Raw genomic sequence first — 18,305 nt, 5'->3', positions numbered from 1 at the left:
TGCAAGATAAGATCATATCAGCAAATAAGATGGTCATTCAGATGCATGGTACCAATGCAGTTCAGTTTCAGGGTGGGTGTGCAAGCAACAGGCTCAAGCGTGGTCCACCATAGTATGCCAGAATACTATCAGCGGCTCCTCTCGCAGCCGCGGGACGTGGGGTCGGTGCACAATCTCGCACATAGGGTTAAGTGTATTGACTAATCAGATAAATCAGTTAAACTAAATAAATCAGTCAAAGCAATCAGTTGATTCAATTAAAGCAGTTATGCATAGCATAAGTATCAGTATAAACAGTAATGAATTTAAACTTTCAGCATGAAAACTTTTATGAAACTTTATGTTTATTATGTTTACGTTGTGATGGATTTCTTGCTGAGTCTTCGACTCATTTTAGTTTGTTTTCATGTTTTTAACCACCCAGGTGAAGATGATCAATACGGGCAGGCATGCCAAGATTAGAAGGAGTAGTTAATTTTAGTTTCAAACTTTTTAAAATAAAATTTATTTTTATGACATGAATTTATTCAGTTTATTCATTTAATATTTTTGGAAGACATTTTATTAGACCTTTTTCTACAAAATAAATTTCTAAATTTATTTATGAAATATGAGATATCTTTGCCGAATTTATTTTATGAAAAATACGTGACACTCTTAGCTTATAGGAATGGGGTGTTACATAAGTACAATATTCATAAAGATTCAAACAATCCATATTTGTATTAAGAACATGTTTCCTCCTATCTTTATGAATACTGTAACGAAATCTAATTATAAAATTACAAATAATGACTTGGATGAATTGAGTGCAAGTACCGTGTGACTCGGTTGGCAACCCTTCCTACTCGGTTCTTGTTTTAAACAAAAGGCTTCTTCAAATCCTACAGATGACAGAGGCATTCTGAATTCCGAATGCTTTATATTACAAACGACCATGTTTCAATCAATGCAGCGTATTCTATATTGCAGCTGCAAACACTCGGCAATCTGCATTACATTTATGTTTGACAATATCAGGCCAAACACCCCATTCAACTACATATACATGGTTTTATTTATCGATACACAACCCTATCAACTACGTATAAGATCTAACAACTCTCAGGATATTATATCCACTCTCAAGGCTCCACAATGATCTTCCCAGTAGCATGGCAATCAACGCACTTAGCCCACGCATCTTCAGCCTTGCTCAGGGAATGCCTTGAGTCAATTGCAGTCTTAAGTTTACCTTCCTTCACTAACTTAACAAGATCATCCAGGCTCTCAGCATTGAGTTTTGAAAATACCGGCAAAAGCTGCTTCTTGGAGAAGGTGACTTTCTTTAGAGCAAAAGTCAGTAGACCACTAGAGCTGGGAGTTATATCAAAGACCTTTCCATTTGGACTCAGATTGGGATCAAAAGTTGACCAAGGAATGCCTGTTGCACAGTGGATCACAAAATCGTACTTTCGACCAGATGGGCTCTTCAGAGCTGCCCCATCTGGGGTCTTGTAGTCGAGAACCTCATCAGCCCCTAAGTGCTTGACAAAGTCAAGGTTGCGGGCCCCACAAGTGGCAGTTACATGTGTGTTTGCAAGCTTTGCCAACTGAACCGCATAGTGACCCACACCACTTGAGGCGGCAGTGACTAGAATGTTTACCTGTTGGCCACTTCTGTCAAGCTTGATCCCAGCAGATTGGGTTAGAAGCTGGAGAGCTGTTATACCAGCTATAGGTAAGCCAGCACCATCAGCTGCTGAAACTTCGGGTGGCCTAGAAACTGTCAGCCTCTCCTTAGCCACAGCAAACTCAGCTAGTCCACCTCCATACTGTCAAGATATATAGCACAACAACAGAAAAAATGGATGACAGTTTTAGAAATAACTCAGTTCTGAGTATTACCACAGCTGGAATGGATCTTTAGTTGCTACATACAATTGTCCTACCTTGTCAAAAAATCATGCCACGCCATATCTCTATAACTAGGATAGAATATAAAATAAGGACAATGATGAGCGCGGCTTGGAAAGTGCTGGATAAGCACTATATGTATCCTAAGCTCAGAAGTAGTTTCTAAAATGGATATATTCGAGGAATGCCTGGGCCAACTTACATTACAAACCAGAGTCACCAGAATGTGCTTCTTACCTAGTGAACTAATCAAGGATCACTTGTTTCTAAATGTGGTCAGAGTTTCATTCTGGTACACTAATTTAATAACTCACACCTGGGTATCTCACATTAGCACCATATCTATAAAATGGATAAAAATTGTTGTTTTTTCCAGCAGTAGGCATATCCAACACTTAATTTGCCATGCCACCACATCATTATTGTTTTGTTCCTACGTACCATGTCAAAGTTATGTAGAACCAAGTGGGAAATGCTCACCATCATTAAACAAAATAACAGGATGGAAGGAATTTATAAATATAACAAAGGGCTTGATTCTGTTAGAGTTATCCAAACTTCTGGGAAGGGGAGGGGGCGGGGGAATCTATTAAGTACATCTGATTTCCACAGAATTTGGAGAAGAGGAAGAAAAAAAACTCCGTTTTAAAATTATTCGTTATCACCAATCATACAAACAGAGAGTACGAGGAATATCCAAGTTAATGGTAGGAAAGTATAAAATTAAAGGAATAACGATTAATACTCACAGAAAAGGAAAGCGTAGCTACGACTTTGTCCCCAGCTTTGAAACTTTTGACCCCTGCTCCCACCTCTACGACCTCTCCTGCCACATCCAGACCTTTTCTGACAAAGAATATGATCAGCAAGAACGGGAAAAATGACACTTCCCAAAAGTTTGCAACATGCAACCATCCACAAAAAACTCAATTCCATAGTATCATTGAACTATTTGCACGTTAATGTAGTCATATTAAATATATATATATATATAGATATATATATTAAAATTCGTTCCTTAGGTGAAATAAGGCATCATGTAAAGTTTTGTTAATGGAAGCAAAGAACAGTGAAGAATTACCAGGTATGTAAGGGAACTTGCGAGGTAAGAAAGGCCGCATTATGCCTTTCTGAATTTTCCAATCCACTGCATTTAGACTAGTTGCTTCCACTTTTAGCAAGAGCTCATCCTTTTCTGGAGTGGGAACTGGAACCTCAACATGCTACAAGAAAAATGAAAATTATGTTTCTTTATAATAATTTGTTAAGCAGATACATACAGAGTTTCTACTGTAATGTCAATGACTTTTGACATTATAACTTTGTAAAGCAAGAAGCAAATGCAAAAAGAAAATCCCAAATTAGACAATGTTAGCAACCCAAAACGCATAGGCGATTCAGATTTGCTGTGCAAACAGTGTGAGAAATGAAACATTAGAAAGCATGAGGAAAAGGAAACAATGAACAACGCTGCAAGAAAGATCAATTGTATCATGGGCACTCAGTTTTCTGTGTTTTTCTCTCCAAAAGAATTTTTTTTTTCCCACTCACCAATGTATCAACCATCACAATCTCGAAAATCAAAGCCGCTTCAACGATTTTGAAGAGTATTGCAATTCTAGAAAGCCTGTACCTCAAACAGTTTTATGTGGACAATTCAGAAAGTATCAAGTTTTATCATATCTCAAATAGAGAGGATTTATCTGGGAGACATCCTAAAACTATTTGTGGTGAATTCTATAATTATATTAACGTTTTACAGAAACCAACAAAATCAATACAGATTAGATACATAATTTTGCAAAAGAAAGAACGAAGGCCCCTCATTATTGGGCAAAATTTCTTGACCCCTTTTCTGCTCTTAATCCTATCCTACCCGTAATTAAGATTTCCTATATATTGTATTAAACTCTTGTAAGGCTGCCGCATTGTATCTTTGATTATTATTTGAATAAAATCCTCTACAGCTCCGTGAATATAAGCATGCTGCCAAACTACGTAAACCTCGTGTAGTGTGTGTTTGATTACACTTTTATTTTACTTTTCTCTTATTGTTCCTAACACTTGCTAAAATATTATTTCCTTTTGTTTTAAACATACAAGATAGTAGGTATAGAAGCTCCATCACTGCAATAACTAAACAACCCAATTGCTTTACTTCCGAAATCATTATTTTTACCCTTGACAACCAAAATTAATTGTAAGTTTCAAATGAAAACTTTCAAAACAAGAACTGTAGTTTCACTTAATTACTAATATGTTGAAGAGAAAACAAAAGCTTCCTAATTCATCGCCAAAATATTTTGATCTCAAGCTCCAACTGTAGCACATGAGCGAAAGGGATTTGGAACGAAAACAAAAAAAACATAGAATTGGATAGAAATGGTTCCTCAATCCAGACCGCAGGTAATACAGAGAAACAAAGACGAATATAAATATGAAAATAACCTTCAAACCAGCAGCTCCTCCCCCATAGCTAAAGTATTGAACCGCTTTCATAAGCTTTCCTGCCATACTCACGGATGAAAGCTTTGACGGTATTCGTGTCCCTTTGTGTGTCTCTGTACACTTAGATATTTAGTTAGCGAGCGAGAGAGAGAGAGAGAGAGAGGGAGGATGTAAATCGGACGACAAAACTTGGAGAGTGGGTGGAACAGAGGCATCAATTTCCCCATTTTAGTCCCTTCAAATTTACTTGAAAATGACAGATTTACTTAGCCCCCGTTTGTTTTAAGAAAATATCTTATCCCATCTCATCTCATTTTATTTTATTATTATAATTTTTTTAAATCTTTACATAAAATAAAATAAACAATTCAACTTTTTCAAATTCTAAAATAAAAATAATATTAAAAAATATATTCTAACAATATTTTATTTAACTTTTTAACTTTAATCTTAACTCATCTCTGAAAACAAACGAACCTTTAAAGTTTTGAGTAATGATATTCAGACAATATATTTTACAATACATTATAAAATAAGGATATTTTTATAAAATAATGTTAGTTTTATAAGTTATTTTATAAAAATACTTCTCATTTAAAATATTGTTGTGTAAAATATTGTATAAAATGTTAATTGTTTATTATTTTTCTAAAGTTTTTACTCATGGTCCAACCTCAATCTTGGGATAAATGGATTATCAAATGCTAATCTGAAGTATCGTAGTGAAAATAAATAAAAGAAAATAACGATAATCACACTTAAAATATTAAGATTTAAGTAGTTTGGCTTAATGTGAGTCTACATTTATTGGCAGTGTCGGTTTCAATGAATTTATCATCAACAAAAATGGAATACTAGAGATTAATCACAAAAGTGGTGTGATAACACGACGACTTGTGTATAGCAAAGCTCTTCCACCAATTAGTTCGTGAATATAAGAATTGGATGAAACGTTTGACATTATTATAGGCTTCTGTAAATTAATGTAATGCATAAAATGAAAATTCAAAAAAAAAAAAAAAAATCATGATGGACACACATGATGGATCATGTGCTGTCAGCCGTTGTGATAAAACTCGATGAGACTTGTTCAAATTATTACCTCCGGCGCATCATGACTTTCTTTTTGTCAAAACCTTGGGCGCAAAAGTATGAAAGCGTGGCCTTTTATTTTCCACGCAATTGAGTTGGATGCCAAATAGGAATAGTATTGCCTACCACTTTAAAGGGAGAAACTTCAACTAGCAATAAGGAAGATGAAGGGTGGAAGACATTATGGGCATTGAAAGTTCTAGGCGTAGGGAAGAATTTTCTTTGGAAAGCATGCAGGAAATAATATTCTGCATGCCTACAAGAAAAAATCTTTTTAACAACCAAGTGATTGATGATCCTTTTTGCTCAATTTGTCAAAGATATGGAAAAACTGTTATTCATCATCATCCTTGATGGGTTTGTCCTGCTGCCAGTGATGTGTTGGCTGTTGATATTAGCCCTCTATAAAAGTCGTCGAAGCTGATTTAATTTCTACAGTTGTGGGAGAAAATGATCTCTAGGCTGCACCAAGATGAATTAGAGTGGAAGAATGATATGGCTTAAAAGAAATTTGTTGGTATTTGAAAACAAGTTTGGAATTAAGCCCTCAAGAGAAGGTACAAGCAGCAAGAGAAGCTCTAGAAGAATATCATGATGTACAGAAAATACACAAGAAAGAGCATAAACAAGTGGATCGAACAGACATAAGATCATCTTTCAGATGGAGAGAATCTGATGCATGCTAATTTTGTTAAAGAAAACTGGTGAATTACTGCTTTCACTCTGTGCACATAGAAGACATATTTATTACTCATGCAGATATTGATGAATGTACTGCATTAATTGTGGAGGGCGGCCATGGAAGTTTGCTTGGATATGGGGTTTTCAAATGCCATCTTTGAAGGGGCCGGACGCCCAAACCATAATCAAGGACATTAATAATGATGCAGAAAGCTGGACAAGTTATGGCCAAATAATTTCTGATATAAGATGTTTGGTGAAGTTGGCCTTGCTGGAAGATTCAATTCATTCATAGTGACGGTAATAGTACCATAGCTCACCAGTTTGGGAAGATTGGACGTCTTACAGTGGAAGATGAGCAAATCTAGATCGAGGAGGGACCTATATATATGATTGATCATTTTGATGAAATGAAATCTTTTTGCTCAAAAACATAGGAATAGTAGTGACCAAGACCCCACGGAATTTTTGCATGGAAGACTATATATATATATATATAAATATTCTAGAATATTAATCAAGCAATCTTGGACACGCATTTCTCTATTGGGATTTTTGCATGGAGCTATTCTCTAGATGGACACGCGTTTTTCCATCGATTTTTCATGATAATTTATTATGTATTTTTTTCTACCAAAAGCAAGTTTTAATTTGATATAGTTTTATGGACTACCGAATGGTAGATGGGGGAAGTCACGTGAGCCAGGCTCTCTCTCAATAACTGGGTCTTCATAATCAAAATTGACATGAAACGAGCATTTGTCGTAAACAATCACGAGGCAGTGAAGGAGTACTGCTTCACTAGAAATGACAGGACAGGTTTGTCAAAAATGGAATTGTGGGAAAGAAGAGATCAGAATTGTCGAGAGATGAGAAGATTGAGTTATAATGAAAGATTTTATTGCAATGTATCTCATTGGTACATGACATGAGAGGTATTTATATACAAGACTTGAGCTTAAATCCTCTGTTAACAAACTAACTACCTCTAACTAATTTGTAACTAACAGATCAACAGTACTTACAATTCTAATAAGGTTTTCACCACACGTCCAGGTTCTTCTGCTTCTACGTATATATCATTTGAAATGGAATAAAAACAATGCTATCTTTTGACAGGGAAAAAGGGATCATGAAGAAGAACACCATGCATGCATGCATGCATGCATGGATACTGTTAATGATCATTGATCAATAATTTACAGTAATATTTACAAAACGAATCAAGCATTCTCGGTTACATATCCTAAAGCATCCTTGTAATTGTTCCACAAATCTGATACCATCGTCGACGTCATTTCTGAGAAGCCCTCCATAACCTGTGGCAGTACATCTTTCAACAACTCCTCAAAAGAACTTCTGGTTTGCTCCACAAGGCCTCCAATGGCCGAGCCAGCAAAAGTAACAGACCCAGAGACACCGTTTACAAGAACATCAAACACACTGGAAAGGAGGGCTTTTACTACTTGTATCAGAAACTCTGAGAAATACTCCAAACAACCCTTGGTGACCTCCGCAACTTGTTCTAGGACAGCCTGGACGACTTCTCCCGGCACTTTCAATGCTTGGATCGATAGCACCAAAAGGTTAGCGACAGCGGTGAAGAACAATCGAGCAACAAAGTTGGATAAAGCGTTTATCGCCAAGAAAATGAATTTCAGAAGGAAAATCACCATTATTTGTACGTGCGTACTTGGAGACGAAGAAAGGAATTAATGAAGAGACTTGATCATGAGGAAGACCAATATATATTATGTGCAGATCATCTCGAACATTTTTAGAACATTCAAAGTCGTGTGCAAATCGTCAAAACGATGTTGTTGTCTGATCTAGCTAGTTTATACGCGGATTGAATGTTTGAATGTCTAGTTAATTAATTTGCAATGAAAATGAATATTTTTTTATTAAAATAAATCTATTCTCATTGTAAATATATAATAATAGAATCTCACGATATTAACTGAATAAATACTCTTCTTTTCTTTACTTCCAAGCAAGCAAGAAACGACAAATATCATGTTTGATTACAAATGATCTGTTTGGAAGTCCGAGATTTAATTATCCCATTTTTCTGTGATATAATTAATTACCTGCATGCATTTACTGATCTTCTTTCTTCGGACGTATATCTAAATTTAAAAATATGAAAGCGTTCAGTTTATTTGCCACGTACGTAATTGACTTTGACGCCAAAAGGAATATATAGTACGTAGTGACCGAGACTCCATTGGAATTTTTTTGCATTGCGGGGCTATATATTCATTCTAGAATGATCGAGCAACGTCCGACACGCATTTGATCTCCATTGGAAATATTTTTGCATGCGGCCATTCTAGAATAATCAAGCAACCTCGGAAACGCATAGACTACTAGTATACTCAAGATTCAAACTGATCATGATGTTTATTTTGATATCATGTAAAATTATCATTTGTCTCAAAAACTTAAATCGATCAAAATCTTGTGTAGATTTAATTATTTATATTTTATCCGAGCCCTCTCCTCCATTTCAAGAGTACAAGTTAGGCCTGAGTTTTATTCTCATACCAATTTTCTTAATTATAAGTACTTCCATGTTAATTATATGCAGATTAAACGGGCTTTATTTATGAGAAATGTCTCATACTGTATGTCTAAAGTTGCGTTTAGATGCTCAACTGAGTTGAATTAAATTATTTTAAAATTTAAAATAGTTAAATTTCTTATTATATTTTATATTAAAATTTAAAAAAATTATAATAATAAATTGAGATGAATTTATAAAATAAATGAAGAATCTTGGGAATTAAACTGTCGTATGTACAATTTTATTCGTTCAAAACAGCAAAATTAAACCCTTACAAATATATCATGATGACCGGCCAATTTATAAGCTTCCAAAGGTACAGCACCTAGATTTCTGTATTGGCCGGCTTTGAACAAAACGAGGCATGCAGAAGCCAGCTTAAAGATAGATATGATCAGAACGAACCGCTAGCTTGGCTAAAATTAATAGCTCGTTTGTTTTCAGAGATGAGATGAGATGAGTTGAGATTAAAGTTAAAAAGTTAAATAAAATATTGTTAGAATATATTTTTTAATATTATTTTTGTTTTGGAATTTGAAAAAGTTAAATTATTTATTTTATTTTGTATGGAGATTTGAGAAAGTTGTAATGATGAGATGAGATGAGATGAGATGTTTTCTGAAAACAAACGAGGCAGAAGTATGAGAAGCCAAGCCCAAAAATTCAACGTTAATATGACGTTCATGGGAACCACTGTAAGGCATCTATGAACTATAATGCTTGCCTAGCCCCACCTTTTTTTCCTCCTTTTTCTCTCATATTAAGAATCAGCCGAACTTCTTGTACGTACAGGAAATTAGTTCAGACAATATTTAGATTGTGTTTAGATATTGAAGTGAATTGAGTTAAGATGATAAAATATTATTAGAATATTATTTTTTAATATTATTATTATTTTGAGATTTGAAAAAGTTGAATTATTTATTATATTTTATATTAAAATTTGAAAAAGTTGTAATGATGAGTTGAGATGAATTGAGAGGAGTTAAAGAATCAAACGAAGCCTTAGTTTCCGTTCTCAAAGTGATCAGAGACATCATGGAAATTACTTCTCATCCACTATTTGGAATTACTGTACTGCTTTTGGTGTTGGTGGTGTTGTATAATCTATGTGTTGTACCAAAACCACCCAGAAATACACTCAAACACAAGATAGAGACAATATATAAGTAGTTCGGCAATTTGCCTATGTCCACTATAGCGGAAACAGTAGATTTCAAAGTGTTTGTACAAAAACTCTAACAAGATTATCTCTATCTCTACAAATGGCCTCTTCTACGTATTTCTCATACACTATTTCGTTTACAAATGATCTCCTTTTATAAGAGAAGCCTCATGAGACAAAAAGACAATAAAATGGGTTGTAGGAGACAAGTTTGATATTTTGAAGACAAGCTTGATATTTAGAGACAAGCTTGATATTTGGAGCAACTATTCAAGACTTTTGAGGGACTACTGTTCACACTTAGGTTGATATTTAACATTATGGAGGGTAAGAAATGGCTGTAATCCCATAATTAAGGGAATGTTGGTCCGAGAAGCAACAGGTGGCCTACAAGAAATCTGCTTATCAACAAAAATGATTATTTTCTGTCAAAATGAGTTTGTTTTTTATCGTAAATAGTCGTATCATCGCAAATAATCCATCACAAATACTTATTTTTTGACGAGGCTGGCCAATTATCGATCAACTTCATCAAATCCGTGGCCAAAACCCAATTGCCAGGACCTTGGTAGCCATGGCTGACAAACATGGTCCCATCTTCATGATCAGGCTTGGCACGAAACGTGCACTCGTCATAAACAATCATGAGGCAGTGGAGGAGTGCTTCACTATAAATGACAGGGTTTTCGCCGCACGTCCAAGTTCTAGTCAAGGGAAGTACCTTGGTTACAACTATGCAGCATATGGATTTGGCCCTTATGGAAAATATTGGCGTGAGATGCGAAAGCTGGTTGTGCTCGAACTCCTCTCCACCCGCCGACTTTAGACACTCAAAAAGATGCAGATCTTCGAGGTGGACACTATGGTTAGAGATTTGTATTCTCTCTGTAAGAGCAATGTTGGTCAAAAAGAGGCTAAGGTGGTGATTAGTGAATGGATTGAGCGCCTAACTTTGAATTTAATCACTAAAGTTATTGCGGGAAAGAGATTTTGTCAACTCCAATGGTGGAAATGATGCAGAGGCACGACATGTGGGGAAAATTATCAAGGAATTGATGTTGTATCTGGGGTTCCAGTCATTTCAGATCTAATTCCATTTCTGGGATGGGTTGATTTGCAAGGCCGAGTGAAATCTATGAAGTGTATTGCAAGGGAACTGGACTCTCTACTTGGAACAGGGTTTAAGAACATACCATGAGGAGGCAAGAGAGTGAGCCAAGCGACGAGCTGGACTTCATCGATGTCATGATATCTGCAATTGAGGACATGAACTCCATGTTTGGTCATACACCTGAAACCATTATCAAGGCAACAACATAGGTATGTTTAGGCATGTAGCTAGTAACATTTTTTCTTAATCCTCTTCTTTCTTGCTTTGACAGTACTTTTGACAAATCAAATTCTTTTATTTTCTGTGTTGTTCTCTATGACCAAATTCTTCTTCTAATCATGTCCCAATTTAATGATGTTGTAGAATCTCATCTTAGCTGAGTCTGACACTACATCTATTAACTTGACATGCATGGCTCATATCCTTACCATTGAACAACAAGCGCTTTGAAGCGAGGTCAAGAAGAACTGGATCTCAAAGTTGGGAAGGATAGATGGGTGGAAGAGTCTGATATTAAAGATCTAGTTTACATCCAGGTCATTACCAAAGAATCCTTGTGCCTATACCCAGCAGTTCCCCTCTCAGTTCCACATGAGGCAATGGAAGATTATCATGTTTGTGGCTATCACATCCAAAAAGGAACTCGTTTGATTGTCAAGGTGTGGAAGTTGCATCGAGACCCAAGAGTTTGGAAGGACCCTGAAGAGTTTTTGCAAGAAATGTTTCTTTCAAACCATGCAAATATGGATGCTTCTCGTCAACATTTTGAGTTCATACCATTTGGGTCAGGAAGACGATCTTGCTCAGGTTACACATTTGCTCTGCAAGTATCGCATTTGACATTAGCTCGTTTGCTTCAGGGATTCGAGTTAACAACACCATTGAACATGCCTGTGGAAATGACTGAAGGATTAGGCATTACCATGCCCAGGGCAGCTCTCCTAAAAGTTCTGCTCACTCCACGTCTTTCTTCCCAACTCTATCAATGCTAGACAGAGATACAAACCATGCTTTCCCAAAGCATCTGTTTTCAGTGAGTGTTCATCTTGTTTTGACATTAGTATATATGCAATCTGATCGTTGAACTCTGCATTTTTGTTTCTAATCTATTTTATGATAAAAATAGTTTAACGTATAATATCAAACCGCGTGGTTAGTTAATAACTTATTTTTATAACACTTCTTTAGACAGGAAACATTTATCGGTACGAATAATGATCATGACTATATAAAGACAAGAAATGGGGAAATGACTCGTTCGGTTTCTTGACTGCAGTTCGATTCAGATTTAGATCTCTTCTAATATCTAAATACCTAATTCTTAAATTATTAAATTCATCTTAATTCAAAATCTCTTTACACGTGAGACCCACAACCATTTTTCAATTTCTCATAAATACATTTAAACTCGTTTTAACATCCAAATACATCTAAACTCATCTTAGGTGGGCCCACATAACTCACTCCACCATCTCAACTCACTACTATTAATAGATAACTCGACTCAACTCAACTCAACTCAACTCAACTCAACTCAACATCCAAATACAATCTGAGTGTATTATATATAGCACTATTTTCCTTAATCTTATGTCGTTTTAACCCCTCACCAAGACCCCCTCTAGAAGGGAGAAGTTTGGGCCCTATCTCCTCCAGAAAGAAAGAAAAAAAAAATCTCTCTCTCCATCTCATATTAATTGGGATACCCTATGAACATCGTATTAATTGACACCACTAGACCTTCTAATATTATTAATGCCACAGAAAGATCCAAAGAAGCCAGTATTCAAATTTCCAATAAAAATATTGATACAAAGAGATTCAATTTTCATCTTAATTGATAGCCCATTGCCCTAATATTTCACAACTGTGAGTAAGTTTGGGGAGTGAGACGAGAAATTTTTAGTTTTAGATAAAAGTTTAAAATATTATTTTTAAATATTATTATTGTTGTGAGATTTGAAAAAGTTAAAATATGGTTTATTATATTTTGTGTAGGAGATTGAGAAAGTTGTAATGATAAGATGAAATGAAATGAGAATTTTATGTCTCATCCCATGTCCCAAACTTATATATGTGTCTATCTGTTTTCAAAATTAGATCACTCGATTTAGACAGACAAATGAAGAGAATTTCTATCTAAAATTCTATCCTAGATTTTAAGAAAAATTATATTTGAAGAAAAATTTACAAAAAGTTACTTCTCCACATGTCAGATATTGATATGCTGGAAATTGTGAAATTTGAAATTCAAAATTTGAATTTGTAAACAAAACTGACAAGATGAGTCTTGTAAATAAAAGTATAAGCATATGTAGCACTACTCATTTTTAAAACCATAACTTTAAAACTAATTTTCTTTTTAGATTTGCTTATGACCCTTTAAATAAATTTAAGATTCTAAATGGTTTAAGATTCTAAAACAAGTTGACCAAGATCATTCTAGCTATGCATGCATGCAGATCGTCATATATTCTTCTATGTTTCAGTGTTAAGGCAGCAGCAGTACATTTCAAAGAATATTCTGGAAAATCTTCTTGTAACAGAGAGAATATTTTCCCTAGCTAGGTGTCATGCTTTAATTGGTTCTGTTATAGAATTCTGTTAAGGAATGCGTCTATATATTGCTCACTGTAATGAGGTTTCCATATATGAGAAAACACAAAATATTGAGGCAGAGTATCTCTTTGGCTTTTTCTCAAACAGTGCTCATGCATTGCTTTCCCTTTGCTTTATCATGGTATCCAGAGCCTAACGGACCCACGTCCTCTTCACCTTTGTCTTCTTCTTAATTTTTTCTTGTCTCTTCCGATTTCTTTTCAATGGCTCCCTCTAATAAATCCACCGACACAAACACAAATCTCTCTCTTCTTAACTCAGCCACACACTTCATCACTATTAAACTTACCATCAAAAATTTCCTTCTATGGAAGGCACAGATAGTGTCGTTCCTGAAAGGGCATCAGCTGTTTAGGTACGTTGATGGTACCCTTCCTTCACCTCCAGCCATTCTTAATGACAAACTGAATCTTGCCCATACTTAATGGATTTTGCAAGATCAATTAATAGTTTCTACTATTAATTCATCTCTATCAGATTCGGTTCTAGCACAAGTTCTGGACTATGCTACTTCTCGCGAGATATGGACTACTCTGAATAACCTCTTTGCAGCCAAATCTTCAGCTCACTTAATCCATACCAAATACCAACTTGCTACCTTAAAAAAAGGTTCTGGGTCTATCTCTGATTACTTCAACAAAGTTAAATCTCTTGTAGCAACCTTAAGAGTTGCTAGACACCCTGTACCTAACTCTGAAATGGCCATTTTCCTTTTAGCTGGGCTTGGAACAGAGTATGAATCTCTGGTAATTTCACTCACTACTCGACCCGATACTCTTTCTCCCCACCAAATTTTCAGTTTTTTCCTCAATCAGAATTCTCGTTTAGCCCATCAAACCCAAGCTCTACTGTCAGGTACTAATCTCAATGCTCATAATACAACCAAAACCATGGGCATGCCACTTTTTTTCGTGGTAGGGGTCGTGGTCAACACTCTGGACGTGGTCTTCTTCCTTGGCCACACTCTCCTCAAACCTTTCCTACTCAATTTCCTCCACGCAAGGACAACAGACCCATGTGTCAAGTGTGTCACAAACCAGGCCACACAGCCCTTGATTGCTATCATTGGTTCAATGAGACTTATCAATCCACCTCATCTGCTTCTCCCATTGCAAATTTCACCTCATTTGCGCCATCCCCTTCTCCTACCACTGCATAGTTTCTTGATACTGTTGCCTCCCACCATTTTATAGCTGATTTATAGAATCTTAACCTGGAATCGTCTACTTATCAGGGTCTAGAGCAAGTAAGCATTGGTGATGGTTCCAGTCTTCTCATTCACCATGTTGGTTCGGCTCAACTCAACTCTAGCAATGGCAAATTTCTTCTTCATCAACTCTTACATGTTCCCTCTATTTCTCGTAATCTTCTTTCAGTTAGACAATTTTGCACTGATAATAAAGTTTTCTTTGAGTTTCATTCCTCTTTATTTTTGTGAAGGATTCATGCATCCAGGAAGTACTTCTTCAGGGCCACATTGAGGATGGACTCTGTGTGCTTCGGTCAGGTGAAAAACCCCTTTTCTGTTTCTCCCAAAGCATTTCTTGGCACTCGCACAACAGCCCAACTATGGCACTCAAGGTTGGGTCATCCTTCTCTACGGATGACTTCACTCATTTTACGTCGGTTCCATATTCCACTCAGCACCTCTACAGTTTTACAACATTACTCAGCGTGTTCTTTGGCCAAAGCACATACTCTACCTCACCCTCCCTCTCCTACCCAATCTACCTTTCCTTTTCAATTATTGTTTTTAGATGTATGGGGTCCTGCTTCTATCCTGTCTACCAAGGGCTCTCGTTATTTTCTTTCAATAGTTGATGATTATTCTAAGTTTATCTGGTTTTTTCCCATGCAATTAAAATCAAATGTTAGTACTCTTGTTATTGCATTTCTTAAGTTTGTTCATAATACTTTTTCCTTTAATATTGTTTCGGTTCAAACAGATGGAGGGAGTGAGTTTCGACCCCTTCATTCAATTTTTCAATTAGTTGGGATCTCTCACCGCATTACATGTCCACATTCTCATCCACAAAATGGGAGTGTGGAACGACGTCACCGTCACATCATAGAAACGAGCATGTCCTTACTTTCTCAATGCACTCACATATTGGGCTAAGGCATTTCAAACCGCTACTTTTTTAATTAATCGTATGTCTACTCTCATACTTCAAAATCAGTCTCCCTTTAAAATTCTCATGGGCAAAATTCCTGACTATTCATTTTTTCATGTGTTTGGATCTTCATGTTGGCCCAATTTACGTCCATTCAATAATCATAAATTAGACTATAGATCCAAGGAGTGTGTTTTTATGGGCTACAACCCTGATTATAAAGGCTATGTGTGTCTACACATTGCAACGGGCTGAATATTCATCTCAAGGGATGTAATATTCAATGAATTAAAGTTCCCTTTTGCCCAGCCCACCTCCTCGCACTCATGGGAACAACCCACACTCACTAAACCGATGCTCCATATTTCACCACAAGCCATTATTTCTCAACCCAATCATTTCAAAGTCATGTGCCGGCTCAATCCATACTTACTTCCCCTTCCCACACTCTTGGCCCTTATGCTTCTCTGCCCAGTGCCCGTACTCGACCCATCTCTCCTACAGGTATTGCAAACCCTAACTCTTTACTTTCATCTCCCACTTCTTCAAGTCCTGCAAATCTCATCTGCACCGCATCCTTCACAGATTCATCCTCTTCCCCTGCTGAATCCCTTCTTCATCTCTTATTTCTCCGCCCAAACATCCCATGGTCACACAGTCTCAATCCAATAAATCTTGCCCTATTCATTGCAGTGACGGGACTATCCTGTGGCCTCCCTCTAAACCCACGGCCTCATTAACTCTTTATTCTCCATGTGATTCCTCTCAATGCTCGGTTCCTAAAGAACTAGTCTCATTCACTGAAGCCTCTAAACACTCTAAATGGCGCCTTGCTATGGCAGCCGAAATTGATGCACTCCTGCACAACCAAACCTGGGACCTAGTTCCATCTTCCCCATCCTACAATTTTCTCGGGTCGAAATGGGTCCTAAAGACTAAACGGAAGGCTGATGGTACTCTTAAGCGACGAAAGGCCAGACTAGTTGCTCAAGGGTATCATCAGCAACCAGGACTCGATTACAGTAAAACGTTTAGTCCTATTGTTAAACCCACCACCATACGCCTTTTACTCTCTCTTGCAGTGACTTCGAACTGGGCTTTTCATCAACTGGACATACAGAATGCATTCTTGTACGGGGAGCTTGACGAAGATGTGTACATGAAACAGCCTCCTGGCTTTGTGAATCCAAATTTTTTCCAACATGTCTGTAAGTTAAAAAGGTCTATTTATAGTTTAAAACAAGCATCTAGAGCCTGGTTTGCAAAACTCAGTAATAGACTAATTTGTCTAGGGTTTCGGTGCTCTCGTGCAAATTCATCCTTATTTATTATGAAAACCGAAACTGATTGCATCTACATCTTGATATACGTTAATGATATCATTGTCACTGGGTCTAACTCTGTTCTTATTTCTGAGTTTGTCAAATCATTGAGTACCTATTTTCCTATCAAGGATTTAGGATTGTTGCATTATTTTCTTAGTATTGAAGTTCATAGAACATCCTTGGGTCTGTTTTTTTCTCAGTCAAAATATATTACTGATTTGTTAACACGTACCAATATGCACAATTCGAAATCTGTCAACACACCAATGTCCTGTTCAGACAAACTCACTACCTTAGAGGGTTCCACTTTTGAGGATCCTCAATGGTATCGTAGTGTGGTCGGCAGTTTACAGTACTTATCTTTTACTCGTCCAGATATATCATTTGCTGTAAATCGAGTCTGTCAATACATGCATTGTCCCCGTGTTCCTCATTGGACTGCTGTTAAACGCATCCTGCGTTATCTAAATAATACTCGTCATTTAGGATTGCGCTTCTCCTCTACTTCTTCTCCTACATTGATTGCATTTTCTGATGCTGTCTGGGCTGGGTGCCCTGATGATAGACGTTCTACGGGTGGTTTCTGTATATATTTTGGGAAACATTTAATTTCATGGAGTTCCAAGAAACAACCCATTATAGCTAGATCCTCTACGGAGGTTTAATACAAATTAGTAGCTAACACTACTTGTGAGATTCTTTGGTTGCAATCACTATTGGGTGAACTTGGAATATCTCTTTCAGACCCACCAACACTTTGGTGTGACAACATTGGTGCCACATATTTGTCAGTAAATCCAGTAATACATTCCAGAACAAAGCATGTTGAATTGGACTACCATTTTGTTCGAGAAAGAGTTGCAACGAAAGCTCTACGTGTAGTCTTTGTGTCCAGCAAAGATCAGTTAGCTGATATATTGACTAAACCACTTTCTACTGCTCGGTTTACACAGCTTCGATCAAGCCTCACCATGGCTTTGGTGCCGCTTGAATCGCGGGGGGATGCTAAGGCAACATCAGTACATTTCAAAGAATATTCTGGAAAATCTTCTTGTAACAGAGAGAATATATTCCCTAGCTAGGTGTCATGCTTTGATTGGTTTTGTTATAGAATTCTGTTAAGGAATGCGTCTATATATTGCTCACTGTAATGAGGTTTTCATATATGAGAAAACACAAAATATTGAGGCAGAGTATCTCTTTGGCTTTTTCTCAAACAGTGCTCATGCATTGCTTTCCCTTTGCTTTATCATTCAGGCCCCTTTAAATTTTCTATTGTAATTAACCT

General features: G+C 36.6%; 1 protein-coding gene and 1 pseudogene across 1 annotated transcript; one reads left to right on the top strand and one right to left on the bottom strand.

Annotated features, from left to right (window-relative positions):
* Positions 1-940: 940 nt before the first annotated feature.
* On the bottom strand, positions 941-4,611 carry LOC121240744 (chloroplast envelope quinone oxidoreductase homolog). Its single transcript, XM_041138284.1, has 4 exons — positions 4,345-4,611; positions 2,978-3,119; positions 2,646-2,737; positions 941-1,814 (listed from the first exon to the last, which is right to left on the bottom strand). The coding sequence occupies exons 1-4, from the start codon at positions 4,408-4,410 to the stop codon at positions 1,125-1,127; spliced, it is 990 nt and encodes a 329-aa protein (XP_040994218.1). The 5' UTR covers positions 4,411-4,611; the 3' UTR covers positions 941-1,124.
* A 5,557-nt stretch (positions 4,612-10,168) lies between these two features.
* On the top strand, positions 10,169-18,099 carry LOC121241482 (annotated as a pseudogene).
* The last annotated feature ends 206 nt before the right edge of the window (positions 18,100-18,305 follow it).

Source organism: Juglans microcarpa x Juglans regia, chromosome 7S, assembly GCF_004785595.1.
Source record: "Juglans microcarpa x Juglans regia isolate MS1-56 chromosome 7S, Jm3101_v1.0, whole genome shotgun sequence".
Taxonomy (NCBI): domain Eukaryota; kingdom Viridiplantae; phylum Streptophyta; class Magnoliopsida; order Fagales; family Juglandaceae; genus Juglans; species Juglans microcarpa x Juglans regia.
Note: the sequence above shows the minus strand (reverse complement) of the source record. Positions and strands in the feature narration are given on the sequence as shown.

Bases quoted from the DNA above. Each gene is read 5' to 3' on its own strand.
- LOC121240744 (XM_041138284.1), bottom strand. From the start codon at position 4,410: ATGGCAGGAAAGCTTATGAAAGCGGTTCAATACTTTAGCTATGGGGGA. The intron at 2,738-2,977 runs GTAATTCTTCAC...TTGTCAGAAAAG, and splicing joins CAAGTTCCCTTACATACCTG to GTCTGGATGTGGCAGGAGAG. The intron at 1,815-2,645 runs GTGAGTATTAAT...ATATCTTGACAG, and splicing joins TAGCTACGCTTTCCTTTTCT to TATGGAGGTGGACTAGCTGA.